The sequence below is a fragment of the Aethina tumida genome, chromosome 1 (genome assembly GCF_024364675.1).
Source record: "Aethina tumida isolate Nest 87 chromosome 1, icAetTumi1.1, whole genome shotgun sequence".
Lineage (NCBI taxonomy): Eukaryota > Metazoa > Arthropoda > Insecta > Coleoptera > Nitidulidae > Aethina > Aethina tumida.
The window spans coordinates 54,999,337-55,015,137 of record NC_065435.1 but is presented as its reverse complement, the minus strand read 5'-3'; the positions used below and the strand labels follow the sequence as shown (position 1 = coordinate 55,015,137).

The following is a 15,801-nucleotide window of genomic DNA, read 5'->3' as shown; positions in this document are numbered from 1 at the left end:
AATACTCAATGTGTTGTATGTATGGAAGTGTTGAAACAGAAATAACGACTGCATTTAGATGAATCAGGAAGATGTCAATTCTCATTTTCTTTCACCCACCCAATTCGATGATTCGAGCACCAAGGAAGCGCACCACAGTAAATTTGTTTCTATACTATACTCATTTACCATCATATCTGATTAGTTTTAGAGAACAAAAAAAAATTGAAGCTGGCAGTGCTTCGCATCGGGTAGATGTCGAAGTAAGAGCCAACGTTCAGACAACATTCTGTGATAAAAACGTGGCCAATCAGACGCTCTTTACGCCCATATCCATTCGCTTCCTGTTTTATTTTTCTTTATATATTTTCAACTAATGAACAGCTTTTTAAAGTCACAACGCCATACGTAGCAACATGCTTGTACAATAATCGCATCACGTTCATTTAGTACCGTATATATTAATTTCAAGTCGGATGTCACATTCCTTTTTTACTCCGTCCATTTTAGAGTTTTATTCTAGTCAAAATTTTTGTAAGAAATTAATTTATATTAAATTATGTAATGTTCTCCATTTGTATCCCTTAGGAAATTTTTTAAATAAATATAAGGCTGAATTGAATAATTTGAATTTATTAATGCAATATATTCGTTTGATGAACAGTTTCAAGCAATATCCTTATGTTTTATGTTCTTTATCATAAATTTAAATGAGAGCAAAAATTATTAACGGTAAGTAGATATGGACGTATAATCTTATCAGATAATCCTCTTCGCTTGTGTTTTAATGATTGATTTCAACGTTCAGACATGATTCAACGGTAAGTGACTGCTTTCCATATAATAAACACCGCTATTGTAACTTTATACCGTTTTTGTGATTGATTACGACGTTCACAAACGTTCAAAATTCAAAATGTAAGTACACAATTTATTTTTCATAAAAATATTGTCTTCAGTCAAATATGTGTTACAAATGTGGAATTAAATTAAACAATTGTTTTGATAAAAACATTTATTAAAAGCACTACTCCCATAAAAAATGTAAAGTATTTAAAATTTGTTAACATATCTATAGACATTACACAGTACTGTAAGGAAATAAAATTTCGAATCCCTACAAGATTAACAGTTCGTAAATTTTTGAGGACAAATTCGAAAAACAACCACTTTTCCGCACTAAAATATTGAGAATTATTCCTTACAGATAGCAGAAGCGTAAAAAGCATAAAATAAAATAAAGCAAATTAAAACAAAATTAAAATTGCATATATAAAAAAATAAGCATTTTGTGATAAAAATAAAGCAATATACAAACAATTTAACATCGATATTTGTACTATTAGTTTATAAGTTTTGTTTTATAGATATTCAAAAATGTGAGTTAATTCAAAATTAATTAGAAAACCATAAGAATTCCTTTGCTTTCTGTTTAACCAACATCTTTGAATATTAAAACAAAAATTGACAATTCTGTTTCGAATTATGCATCTTGCCATAAACTGATTTACAAAATTTTGGAAAATATTATAGTAATTAATAAATTATGTCAAAACATTAATTTAGAACAATGTATAATGAAACCTTTATTTAACTAAAATATCCCAAAAACATGATTTCAAATCGGAATATGTATATTGGAATTATCCTGAAGATTCCGTGCATCAAAACGTTGTAAACAGAATTGTTTTTGGTGTTATAAAAATACCTATTTCGTTGCTTCTGGAGGGCAGTCCGGCTGACTGCTGGGATGGGCGCTCCTGAAACACGGGTGATTTTCTAATTCCCTGTCTATCCGGAGAATTATGGGAAAAGGCCTGAGATCGACGTGGAACCGCCTAGCGTTGAACACTTGTGGGATCAAACAGCAATCCGCCAACGTGATTTCGTCCCCTATAAAAAAACACGTTCTCTTATAAATTGTAACGGACCAAAAATGATTAAAGAATGGACCCACCAACGCAGTACTTGCCGGCGGACGACGACAACAGTTTTTCAACAGCCCTAAATCCCCTGTTAATCCAATGTTTCGCCCATTCGTTCTTCTTCTCCTCGCCCACGTGTATAAGCACGGTCAAATTCTGCAGGGGTTGTATACCGGACGCGATTATCTCGCATATCTCCCGTACTTTGGCCCGTTTTATGAAGTCGGGCGGCAAAAGGGGTCGTTGGGGACGCGTTTCTTCTAAGTAGTACATTATGCTGAGGGACTCCACGAGCGTGGCACCATCTATGTGAAGAGCGGGTACTTGTTCCATGGGGTTCACTTCCCTGAACTCGTTGGAGTGTTGTTCCCCGCCCGCTTTAATGAGGGATACCGGTTTGATGTCATATGGGATTTCTTTTAGATTTAGTGCTGGAACGGGAGAAATAAATACATGAACGATATCATACATATTACTTAGATAAAAAATAGTTAAACTAATAAAAACGAGTATCTGTAAAAATGTTATATCAATTCAATTAATTTTTTATCACTTTTTATCTGGCATAAAAACAAAAAATTTTACAATAGATTAGAGTACAATTTTATGACATGACTAAAAAAATATATATTTAAACTTATGTATAACTAAGAAGAAAGTCCCTTAAAAACAAATTTATTAACATATTCATTATTTAAATCATTAATTAATATTCACACATTACGTTTAAAATTATAATTTTCTAACCGGTTTTTTAAATTTAGTTAAATTTGTTTTTATATTGTCAGTTATTGAGAAATAATCACGTTAGTGAGTAAAGTTTGGAAAATATTCATGAAATATTTAATTATCCTTTTTTAATTAACATTTACAAAATTAGATGAGCAATAGAATTGTAGGCAAAGATAACAAAAAATACATTATCAAGTTATAATGGGACCTTAAATCATGATTTTTCAGAACCAAGATTAAATATATACATTTTCATCATGATATAAAGATAAACCATTAAAATAGATTAGAAAAGTTTTATATATAATATTAATGTCATTGGGGTATCGATCATAAGTAAATAGATGTTAACAAATATATGTATATTAACACACTATAGGCGGGTAGCAAAATAATCCAAACTAAGTTGGTGAATGATAACAAAAAATAAGAGATAATTCTTTCAGTTCCGTATGTATACCAATAGAGTAAAATTATCTCACCCGGCTTTTAAAGTAAGTACATTCAAAAAGGTAAAAATTACCCGACCCGCTAACAATCAACAGTTCTCGAGACGGGTATTTTTACCCGACCCGCTTGTAGTGTCTTAATCATCACATAAGTTAACACATATTTAAATTAAATAAAAAATGTACAACATTTTATTGAAATATCGATTGCACACATTTTTATAACTGAAGATACTATAGATCATTGAAGGTAAAGACACTATCAACAATTTACAACACTTACAGTGGTGGCCAGAGAAATAGTACAAAACTTAAAATCAAACATTTTGATAAAAGAATTCAATACAAGTTTTATCTAGGCAGTTTTTTTGCTTATTTTGTTACACACCTCATAAACGTTGAAGATATAACTTTAAACGTCTGATTTGGTTGGTCAAAGAAATAGCTCATTCAAATGTATTTACGATGTGTGTACATATTTAATAATAGTCTTAATAGTTACAATTTATTCTTAGTGGGATATATATTACTTTTTTAATAGTTTCACATTTAGTGAGAAGAAAGAATTAAAGAGAGAATAAGAGAAAAATAAAAATTAATATGAAACATCAAGGTCTAAATATTGTCGCTAAAAACTTATGATTCTTCTGAAAAATAGTTTACAATGCTTATTAACAAATATAAAACAACATACTTAATTGAAAATAAAATAAGAATTCCTTTTATTGTAAGACAAATTGAAAAAATCTGTTAAACGACATCTATTCTTGTCCTCTAGGTAAAAAAAAAATAATTTATTGGGTCACACAATATCAGTGTATCTAGTAGAACATTCAAACGTCGATTAAATGTACAAAACTTGCAAGGATATATTTCAGTAAAGAAATCATTAGAATCAAAAAAGAATATTCAAACAAAGTAAAACTTTGAACGAAAGTGTATCCTCCAGAATTTTGGCGAAAGGTACTTTAAAATGGTGAATCCATGTTCAATAGAACAACATCAGATGGCAAAAAATATATTCAACGTCCTCCTAATAAAAGTATTGATCCCAGATACACTACAAATAATTTTGAAGCACGGTGGAGGAAATGTTTTGGTTTGGGTTTCCTTTCTATGGCATGGTATAGGACCATTACAAAAAATTATTTTATAAATATATATTTTTCAAAAGTGTGTTATTTCTGTGACCTGTCACATTTCGCAGTCAAAATTATTTTGATTTAGATTCTAAATGAATAATGGGGGAAGAATATAGTGTAATGATTTCAAATAAAATAAAAAATATTTTGATCACATTTAATTAGAGGTGTGTGTTTCCTAATTAATGCTAAGATATTAATGTGTACTGTTTCTCTAGCCACCACTGTATATTTAAAGGAAATTTTTAAACCATAATATATCACAGTCACAGATTAAATATATACAGCATGAAAAGAGTTTGATCCATCTGAATCCTGAAAGAGACATCACACTATGATAGAAACAGAAAGTCCTCCTACTATGGGCCAAACTTCTACTGTCTCTGTAGTGCATGATGTCTCTCTTTAAATTCAGACGGGACAAACACTTTTCCTACTGTACATTCTGATAAGATACAAAAATGAGATATTATTTTATCATGAATTTTCATAAATGTAATTTTGTTTATATGTTTAGTATAGTTGTTACACAATAAAGATTAAAAAAGTATTTTAACGTAAAAATTTTAATATGTGATTATATTGTGTGTTGATGACATACATTTTCTGTTAATTAAGTAAATTGGTGTTAACATAGTTTATATATTATTTATCAGTTCATAATTATGAATCATAATTATTAAAAATTAAATAAAAATTTAAGACATTTCGTTAGTATATCAGTGACCTAGTTATTGATTGTAATTGATAGTATATTTAAAAATTATGAACTGGCCAAAATTGTATGGAGAAACACATACATTAACAATTAGGAAAATTTTTATACAAAATAATTTAACGTAAAAACTCTTCAAAATACAATTATTTTAATGATTATATTATCTTACGTTTATTAATTTTAGGTGTTCTTTCAATAAATGAAAAAAGTCGCAAGAATATTTTTGTTAATATTATTATTTTAATGTGGCAACTATCACATAAATTTACTGCCACAACATAACTAGTTAAAGTCAACATAAACTTAATAATATGCCATTCAAAACTAATTGCACAGAAATAGGAAAAATAATTAATTATAAACGGATCTATTTATACATTACCTATCCTAACCCTCCAGGAACACGAACTTCTCCAATAAGAGTACAATATGGGCTGCAATTGACAGAATATGAATTAAACACACAGTCCACCGGCAAGTATCTTAATATACCGGTCATACTCACTTTAATCACATGAGACATTTTCACCGAACCGCACCAAAATGAACAGTGAACTGCGGCGAAGGATCCAAATACGAACCTAACCCCAAAAAACGGCAACCCTATCGTGGACGCAGAAGCCGGTTTTGCACGCTCGCGATGCAACACCGTTGAAATTGCACGTGCAACAATCTTCCCTTTATGTACGTCGAATAATTTTTTTTTTGCGCGCTCGCCCGCTCGCCCCAATGGGATTCACTTGAGAACGTGAACTTATGCGAAATTAGAACAGGTTTTTCGCTGCGAAACAAGTTTTCACGCACGAAATTCTCATGGATTTGAAACTGACGGTTTACCGTAACGACGAAATCGATATTGCGAGGAATATGTATGTATATTTTTTTTAGATCGACGAGTTTGTCACAATCGGGTTTTGTTGTTTGTCGGGGGACCTGTGTCTTCGTGTACAAGCAGCGGACTGTTGTCAAGGCAAACTCTACTATCGCTATAGAAAATATCACTTTTATTAAAATGTAAACAGAGCCGAGTTTTCAATCCTCCAACCTGTTGACTACACTTTCATATTATAACTGATAAATAATTAATGGAATGTTAACTATTTTTATTCAAATAAAACTGGTCTAACAATAATTATCATATTGGATTATTGAAAATCTGAATTTTTAATATTGTATTACAAATATTGTGAATTTATTTGAAGGTTTTTTAACAAATATATATTACGTATTGATACGTTAATAACAAAACAATTCATACAGTTTACATTTTGATTAAACTATTTGATATGAAAATTAAGGTACTAATGCACGTAAAATCAAAGATTACATTAATATGTGTGATGCACTCAAAATTTTTGATATAATCAAAATCAAGATTATCTCTGAAAAATGCTAATATATGTGATTACATATATTTTTCTGAAAACAATAATAATATGTTATATTAATCAAAATAATAATGTTCACTACTAATTCGTTAATATTATTAACAAATATTTATAAAATGATTAGTTATTAGTAAGTCAACTGTATTATATATTTCAGGACTAAATAAAATATCAGAAGTATTCTTGTCTCACTTAAAGTATATGTTAAATTAATATTTTTTCGTTAATATTATTAAAAATTAAATTATCTTAACGGTATTCAGGAAACGCAGATATCCAAATAAACGAATTCAAAATATTTTATATTTTATTTGAAATAATTGGACTATATTCTTTTGTCCATTATTCATTTTATAGCTACTTCAAAATAATTTCTACTTAAATTAAATTTTAAACAAACTAAATGCGAAATGCGGATGATCATAAAAATAGCACACTTTGAAATATATTTTTGTTAAATAATGTTTACATATATGTTTCTTTCTTCTCACTGAAAATGAATTTGTTTAATAAAAAAAATATGAATCCTATTAAGAATAAATCCTTTTATGAAATACCTTAAAATGTTTGATTTTCAATTTTGTGTTCTTTTTCTGGTCACCACTGTGTATATTATTATAAAATTTGTGTAGACATACAAAACATTTACATTTCTTCCATAAGAATAAAATGCAAAAATCTATAATTAATATAGATAGTAAATATGTGCTTCCCATTTTTCTATCTAACGATAAGACTTAGGCATATCATGATGACATTAATTATCGCATATTATTTTATTATTTCATTAAAACTACTTCAACATATTTTGTGTTGTTGATAACAGCAATTATATAATAATTTAGGATTATGGAAAATAATTATCGATAACAGTAATATGTATGTATTTCTTTACCGACACACCAACTTTTAATGAAAGCGTTGAGTAGAGAAAATAAAACACACAATGAGATAAGATGTAGCAACCACGCGGTACATTTAAGTAAATATTTTGCTATGTTTTTGACATTTCTTTAACCTCAAAAATGGTGGTGTCTGTTTTATGATCAATACATTGTAAATTAATTTAAAACAACCAAATATATATGTAAATTATGTGCAAAAACAAAACATCTCATTTTTAAAATGCCTCCATTTTGTCATGTGTAATTTTTCAATTACACATAGTTATCAAATATTAAGGCAGATTAGTTAGTCTATTAAATTATCTATTAGATCGTGGACGTATGTATCCTATTAAATGATTATTAACGAAATTTAAAACATACGTATATAATTTCAGATGTTTTATTTAACCATTATTGCACCTTTTCTATTAACAATAGTGAATTGCTCAGACTTGAGGCTAATAGCAAGCACTCGTACCAGTGAGTTGTCAAGGTATACATCGTTTTCCAGTGCCATTCTTTTAATCATAGATGTACCTAAGGACAGTGCATTTATGTCAGTACAATTTTCTGCAGAAGAGGAAATATATTCTTTGCTTGGAAGTAAGTAACTAGAAGTTTACTATTAGTATTTTAAGATTAATATAATTTTCCCCATTAGGTTGCGAACCAAGAAATGTATCATTTTATATTAAGCCTGGGGCACCACCAGTGATAAATCCAGATGGATCTAAATTTCCAAAAAGTTTTAGAAAAATAAAGAGGAATGAAATTTACTATTCAGAGTTTCTGAGTGATAAAAAATCTAACTACATTAATATAACAGCCCCAGCTCCTGGCCAGTATATAATGGCAACATTTTTACAATATGAGGATCCTCGATATCTGGCCATAACACAACAAGGTAAATGCTTATTACTTATCTATTAAGCAAGTTAACTGTATTATGGATTTCAGGTCTAAATTCTCAGTGTTACTGTTATGTCTCAGTTAAAGTGTATGTTAAGAAAACCGAAAATCCACTAATTATAACAGATGAAAATAAATATGTGGCATCTGGAACAAAGTCAGAATCAATAATATACAAATTTTTTGTGCCCAAAGATATAGACACATCTATTTTAATATTAGAGGAATTTTCTCCTGCTAATAAAAATGTTATACTCAAAGCTCAAGTGAACATGCTGAGTGTCCCTGACTCAAATAACAATTTAGGATATGTGGAATTAAATGATACACAAAGAAATGGAGAAATATTATTTACAGTTGCTGAAGAAACATGGCACTATCTTAAGATCTCATTTAATAATACTGAAGACAATAATATGAAGTCTGAAGAAAACTCTACAGTGACTTTTAAACTTCGTTTTTTCTCCAGTCTTGTACATATGAAGGAAAATTTTACCAAATACTTTGCAAATGAAACAATACAAATTATAGAGACAAATAATTCTATTGTAAGGTCTCTTCAGTCACAAATCACTGATGTAACTTACAAACAATATGATCTAATTAAAGATTCAGTCAGTGATCCTTTTGTCTTTTCATATATTTTAGAACAAGAAGTAGATTCAACTACACCAGTAGGAATAACAATTGATAATAATGTCTTGTCAGTTTTAAAATTTCATGTTAATGCACAAGATATTGGTGGAACTATGCAATTTATTCTGGCATTCTCTTCAGTTTTAAATAAGAAACTTCCTAAGGAACCTAGTGATTATGTGGTGCGTATTACATTTTACTAACACAAATCACTTAATCACAAGTGTAACTTGATTTATCTTTGTTGAAATGTTTCATTCATAAATTCACTTCTTCAATTTTTAATTAACAATATTTTTTAATTATACAATTGAACCTAAAATTGATTGACATTTCAATGGGCAATGTACAATTTAATTAAATTTGTGGTGGAAATTGAAACGAACCTAAACGCAATAAAATACTTTTTGCAGGTCGTTGCTTGCATACGGCCGCATAATTTGGAAGTACCAGACATGTCGGGTAATTGTACTTTCAATGGACTTTCAACTGCTTCACAGATTGTAATTAATAGCACACTCACAAATTCATCTATATCAATACCTTATCCGGAAACTGGAGTTTGGTATGCCTCATTCCGGTTATTCTGTGATAAATGTTCCCCGTGCTCTTGTTCTGAGGATTGCAAACAACAGTATAATCACTGTTTGGTGAACTGTTTGAAGAAGTGCGTCATGGTAAGAAAATTGTTGTTGTGATCATTAGAATAATTTAAATGTTTCAATTAACCTGCTTGCTTATTAACAACTGGATGCTACACTGCAATGATTTAGGAACGCTTAACCAGCTTCGATCATTCTAGGAAGAGTGTGACCGTTGCGAAGATACCTGCAGGGCGAACATGAACACGATGGATAATTGCACAGAATGCAGTCAGTGTGAAGGTCCCTGTAAGAAATCTAACAAGACATGTTCAACAACTGCCGTTTTCGACATAAATAGCAGACCATGCCTGTCCACTGGGTGCGGTAAGAATGGCAAATGTGTGTACATGATTACAGATGGAATAGGATACTCCACATGTGTCTGTTATAACAAGTACCGAGGTAAGATTAATAATCTATACAGACTATAAGCATATACGATCTGTGCGACTGAATCCGTCGCTAAATAACAATAGTTTATTTACACAGTTAATACAATATATTTGGGAATGGGACGTTTTAACAAGTTCGCATTAGTCCACATTCCAAGGTTACTGAAATAAACGGTTATTTTTTTTTAATATGGCTAAACTTTAGATTTCAAAAACTCAAACGCTTATTTTATGTGAAATATCATTAAATGACATAAAATTACTATTATCTATGTTGTTTCCATGTCCCCACGGTTGCTGGTTTATTGACGTAGGCTAACTATAAATCCAAGGAAAATAAGAGTATTTTATCACACCTTTAAGTTAGGATGATTTTTCATTGAATTCTAAAATATTTAGCAATAATAATACTTTTTAATACGCAATCTACTAAAAAAAATAATTGTGTATAAAAACCCTGCTATTATTGCCCTGCTTGCGAGTATACAAGGTAACTGGACAACGTGAAACTTCTAGAAACTACAGTGTTAGTTTCTCCAATGTACGAGTGCTTCAGCATTATGAAACCATACTATTAAGGCAGTGTCCCTTCAAAGGGAGTCTTACTAGGCAGGGATACCTAACAGAGGTTTTAGAAGACCATATAATTAATGCCATTCATTATCTAGAAGAGGTCACTACTTTTATATATGATAATACACGGCCACAAATTCCTCGTTTGGTAACTACATCTTGAGGAGATTCAAATAATACAATTGCTCAACTCAAAGATTTATTTCCTTTAAAACTTGTTTAAGATTCCATAAAAAACGATTATGGAGACATGTACTGACTCCAAGGAATTCCAGAAAACTTCGTCAAATATTGACGCAACTATGGAACAATCTCTCACATGAGGTTTTTCAAAACTTAGTTCAAAGCATGCCCTGTCGTATCCAAGCTGTTATCGGCTCAATAAAGGAAATAATCCCTACTAAAGTCCACATCTGCGCATATAGATCAACATATATCAAAAACTTATTAACATAACAGACATGAGATCCCAATAGCTTGAAAAAAGTCATAAACTGGATAATCAGAATACGATTTTGATTCAAGTAGCCAAAAATTAATGCCATTAAATGTTATTTCACAAAAAATATACTTAAGACAACTAAATTTGTTGTTGTTTAGTTTGAATTTGAAGTTGGAAAGTAATTGGAAAGGTGTTCCTTACATTATTAATGTTGTTCGCAGGTTGGGATTGCAGAGATGATACATTGGCAACTCCGTATTACATGGTGGTGATTGAATTACTGCTGTTAGTCCTCAGTAATTTGGCCTTCTTGCCTTCAGTAGTTTTCGCCTTGCGACGCAAGTATTACACGGAGAGTTTGGCGTATTTCTCAATTTGTTTCTTTTCGTCATTTTATCATGCATGTGATGCGGGTGAGAATGTCCTCACTTATTGCATAATTAATTTGAGCGTCCTTCAATTTGCCGACTTTTTCTGTGCCGTATTGTCTATTTGGCTCACATTAATAGCTATGGCCGATCTGCCCAGAAAATTAACCAGTATTTTCCATATTCTCGGTGCGATTGTAGTGGCGGTTTGTACCACAGTCAACAAGACGGCCATTTGGGTATTTGCGATGCCTATTATATGTGGAGCTGTGATTATTGCCATAAGCTGGTATTTCAAGTATAAAAAAGTAAATTCATGGTTTTGTAAAAAGGTATATGCAAAAATTTACTTACCTATGGGTATTGTGTGGGCCATACTTGGCCTGATTATATTTGGGGTATTAGAGACTGAGGATAATTACAAGTATTTGCATAGTTTGTGGCATATCATAATGGCAGTAGTTATTATTATTGTACTGCCAAGAGAAGATACGTTTCAACCTAATAATTTAATTGGATATAATTAAAACAAAAATGTAAGGTTTGTTGTGAACATTCCAGTGCCTATTAGACCAATTATCATAAAAAATATTGTATTCCTAGTATGTTGAATTTCTAATTATGTATAGCATAACTAAAGCAATTAAAATGCAATCGCTAACACTCCAATGGTTTTATATAAACCAATTTTTAAGAGATCTAGTCAATTTATTAATAAATTAAATTGTATAGGCATATAAACGATAATAGTAGTTATCAAAAGTATATATTTATTTTTTATGTGACAAATTGTATTAAAACCTATTTGACTGAATAGAAATAAAGACAATATATTCACATTGTTAATTATTCTTCATTAAAATAGATTTTTATTTCCGCAACTGTGATAACGCATTCTAGAGATTACAGACTAAACTAACTATGGACGATGAATCAAAAAAGTATTAATATATATTTATCTATATAAGAATTAGTCTCATCCGCTACAAAAAAATTATTTCATAACTTTTAATATAAAAACATAATATATTTATATGTATGTATATTTGAAGTTACATTTAATATATTGTATTAATATATTGTTTAAATAAATAAAGTGATAAAATAAATGTTTGCATTTTTTTTGTTTCAAATGTAACGGAAGTCGGAAGATAACACAATAACATTAATAATTTTACAGATAAAGGACATGACCATATATTAAAAAGAGAGAACCAACTCATAATTTTCATGCACATTAAATTGTTTATATTTATATTTCTGCAATGTTGTCGTTCACTGATATGCAATTTATAAATAAAAATATTTCACTAAAGTGCTGACAACATTCTGAATTTTTCATTTTCAATTTGTCCCGACATTTTTGAATATAACCGATTTGATTAAACATACATTCAAACTAAAGATAAATGAACATTCTACAACTTTCAATTATATAATTTTGACACTGGTCAAGTAGGTAAGATGCCATTTTTTTTTTATAAGTTAATGAAACCCAAAATTCACATATGCTGGGAGAAACCACCGTTATGTTAGTTAAGTCAGTAGTATTCAATTTTTTAGAGTTAACAATATACCATGATTGTTCAGATAAAGTCAAGGGCACCTACAAGTTTGTATAGGCTAATGAAGTAGATGATGTAGATTTGAAAGAATCATACAATTTGAGCTCGAAAGGACGTCCGTTATTATGAACATGTTTAGCAAGAGAGTTTGAAGAAAATTGAGTATAAGTTCTAGTTAATTTTACATATGTGTGAAATTTATAAAATAGTATTTATTACAGGAAGGAGTTTGGATTTAAATATTGAAAATAACTAATGAAATATTAGTTTTTTGTCCACTTCGAGTCGATCTTCAGAAACAACATTTAAAGACATGCCATGGACGTATACAATAGATGGATGTCATTATTAATCACTCTTTCCTGAGTGCTTTACTACTGTAAACAATAATTATAGATTACCAAGGAAGAACATTTACATGAAGATTTATATCGAATCTCAAGAAATGATATATGACAGATTAGTCAGTTTTAATTAGTGAGATTATTTTGATACCAGTAAAAAGTGGTAGTAAGATTAAAGCTTTTTCATTTATTTATCGACAACCAGATATTGTAATCTTCTGAGGATTTAAAATCAATTACATTAATAGTTTGATAGCTATTTTAATAGCAGTAACATCTCGCATATAATTTGTTTGAACTTAATATTAAATATTACAGCAAGTGATATTCTAGTGCTTTTTCTTTAATATTACCTCATACCAGACTGTTTCAATGTCTTTAATTATCAATAAACAAGACTAATATTTTAAAAATAAATTATTATTAAACATTTTCTTTTACTACTTTTATGCAGCTACAATTTTATCCCACCATGGTTGTAACAACAAAGTACTGTTATATAATAGATAAATTGATAAGAGTACTATTATATAATTGATAAACTGTAATACTGTTCTCTAGGTTTAACCAATTAATAATAATCAATCTTAATAAAACTCCTTGGTAAAGATGCATTACAGCGGTCTGAAATTATGTTGGTAGCTCCCGTAGGCGCATTAGCGTCAAGAATTCTCACAACGTTCCCGTATCTGATATTTTATTACTTAGCGAGATATATTGTGACATATTCAGACATGAGCAGAAAATGTACATTATAACCTAACCTATTTTTTTAAATTTATATTTTAAGTAGTTTTGTAGTATTATTTTCAATAATTTACGAAAAATTTTGATTGAAAAAAAAATCAAATATGTAAACTTCCGTTTTACCAATTTTACCATCACAGATAAAGTTATATTTATTATCAATTAAATTTACTGAAAGTTTAAGAGATATCCGTTGGGCTAATTGTTTTTTATTTATATAATATATATTTGGAATTTTATTATCTTGTTTATTTATTTTGAAAATATTCTTTCTTTTTGAAGAACTAAATAGATTATGTTAGCTTCGGTTAGGTATTTTTTTTTTTTTTTTGAAAACATTCTATTTTTGATAAACTTCATGAAAAAAGAATGGGCATACAGTGGAAATTTTTTTCATAAAAATTTCAAGGAAAAACCTCAAAAATAAATATTGTTCAAATTTAAAATTAATTTTTCTCTAAAAATTTTTGATATTTTTCAATTGACCAACGCAGGTTTCTCATTATGAATAAAAATAGAACATTTAAAAAAATATAAGAAATGAAAATGTGGATTTTTAATGAAATTTTGAAAAAAATAGGCATATAAATATAGAAAATTTTTTTCATAAAATTTTCATCTAAAAAACGCAAAAATTAGCATTTTTTTAAAATTTAAAATTAATTTTTCTTTAAGATATTCTGATATGAGTAGAAAATATAATTATAAATAAATAAAACACTCTAATTAAAAATATATTGTGTTCTAAGGCAAACTAAAATTGAAGTAAAAAAATTTCCGTTTCTTCTGTATTTATTCCGCCACACAAATTCATGGAGGTGGGAAACAAACAAGGCTTCTGATGTTCCAAATTGGCGCCGCAACTTTCTTTTTGCCCTCATCCACATATTTTCGATGTTTTGAGTATGGAAGGTGGCATCATCAGGATTCACAAAATTTCTCTCATGAATGATTATATCATGAGTGTAGATCCCATCCCTAATTGTATCTACCCCATTGTATGCCCTCCACCCATTAATCATGACACTTTAATTTTAAAAGGAAACCAATCCACTATCGTGTGGGTGGAATTTGATCCAAGGTGTGCCTCCCTTTTAGTATCTTCCTGTGGCATTTCTCTGCTTCAACAATAAATGATAATAATCAATTGCAGCAAACTAAGTTTGCTGTTAGCAAAAAAAGAGCAATGCCTAAATAAAAATTATTAATAATTTGCAATTTAGATTCAGTAAAAAAAATCCAGTTTCACCTTATCGATTTTCGGGTAGTACATAATCGGCATTTCCACCGAAAACCGTCTATTCCACTTGAATATTTATTAAGAGACATAGGAGTGTCACACATATTGCAAGTGAACTGGTTTTTTATTAAACCTCTTTTAGCCAACCACTCCATCATTTCCTTTTGTGATTCGGAGAAATCTCTTAATCTATGATCTTCAATTTTAATTTCCTCAATAGGGATTATTATTCAAATCCTTAAAAAAACTAAACAATTTCGTTTCAAAATTATTAATATTCATAGCTGATATTATAATTAAAATAAAAATATGAATACCTAAAAATACAAAACTAAAGCTATAGCACAATCTGAAATAGTTGAAATAACATTAATAATATAATATATAATTAAACTATTTTTTTACTTACCAACAAATTTAATATAATACCAAATCAAACACAATAAAAAACTGTCTATAAATCAAACTAACACAAATTAATAAACACGAAGATAATATTACACAAAAGGATAAACACGAACACAGGTTAGAAATGAAATATTGAATGAATATAAAAATTCACAGCGGCAACGTTGAGTCCAATTTCTAGGTGTTCTATGGAGGTTCCAGAATTACCAACTTAATCTTAGGCCGCCATAATGCAGTTTTACCACTAAGTTTATAAATAAAAAAATTTATCTAACTAAAAATATTACATTAAACGACAGACTTTGTTAAGGTA

General features: G+C 29.2%; 2 protein-coding genes across 5 annotated transcripts; one reads left to right on the top strand and one right to left on the bottom strand.

The window, feature by feature from the left end:
- Window positions 1–814: 814 nt before the first annotated feature.
- On the top strand, window positions 815–12,021 carry LOC109603011 (post-GPI attachment to proteins factor 6). 4 transcript variants are annotated; one of them, XM_049965536.1, is made up of 7 exons: window positions 815–897; window positions 7,616–7,823; window positions 7,882–8,124; window positions 8,178–8,947; window positions 9,179–9,442; window positions 9,568–9,811; window positions 11,038–12,021. In XM_049965536.1, the coding sequence occupies exons 2-7, from the start codon at window positions 7,616–7,618 to the stop codon at window positions 11,709–11,711; spliced, it is 2,403 nt and encodes an 800-aa protein (XP_049821493.1). In that variant the 5' UTR covers window positions 815–897; the 3' UTR covers window positions 11,712–12,021. The 4 variants fall into 4 exon arrangements, with proteins under 4 accessions (XP_049821493.1, XP_049821498.1, XP_049821489.1 ...); XM_049965541.1 differs by lacking the exon at window positions 815–897 and adding an exon at window positions 5,704–5,814 and having other exon boundaries at window positions 7,659–7,823; XM_049965532.1 differs by lacking the exon at window positions 815–897 and adding an exon at window positions 5,704–5,814.
- LOC109603016 (probable maleylacetoacetate isomerase 2) lies at window positions 983–5,586 on the bottom strand. Its single transcript, XM_020019469.2, has 4 exons — window positions 5,451–5,586; window positions 5,328–5,379; window positions 1,937–2,335; window positions 983–1,872 (listed from the first exon to the last, which is right to left on the bottom strand). The coding sequence occupies exons 1-4, from the start codon at window positions 5,466–5,468 to the stop codon at window positions 1,688–1,690; spliced, it is 654 nt and encodes a 217-aa protein (XP_019875028.1). The 5' UTR covers window positions 5,469–5,586; the 3' UTR covers window positions 983–1,687.
- Window positions 12,022–15,801: the final 3,780 nt, after the last annotated feature.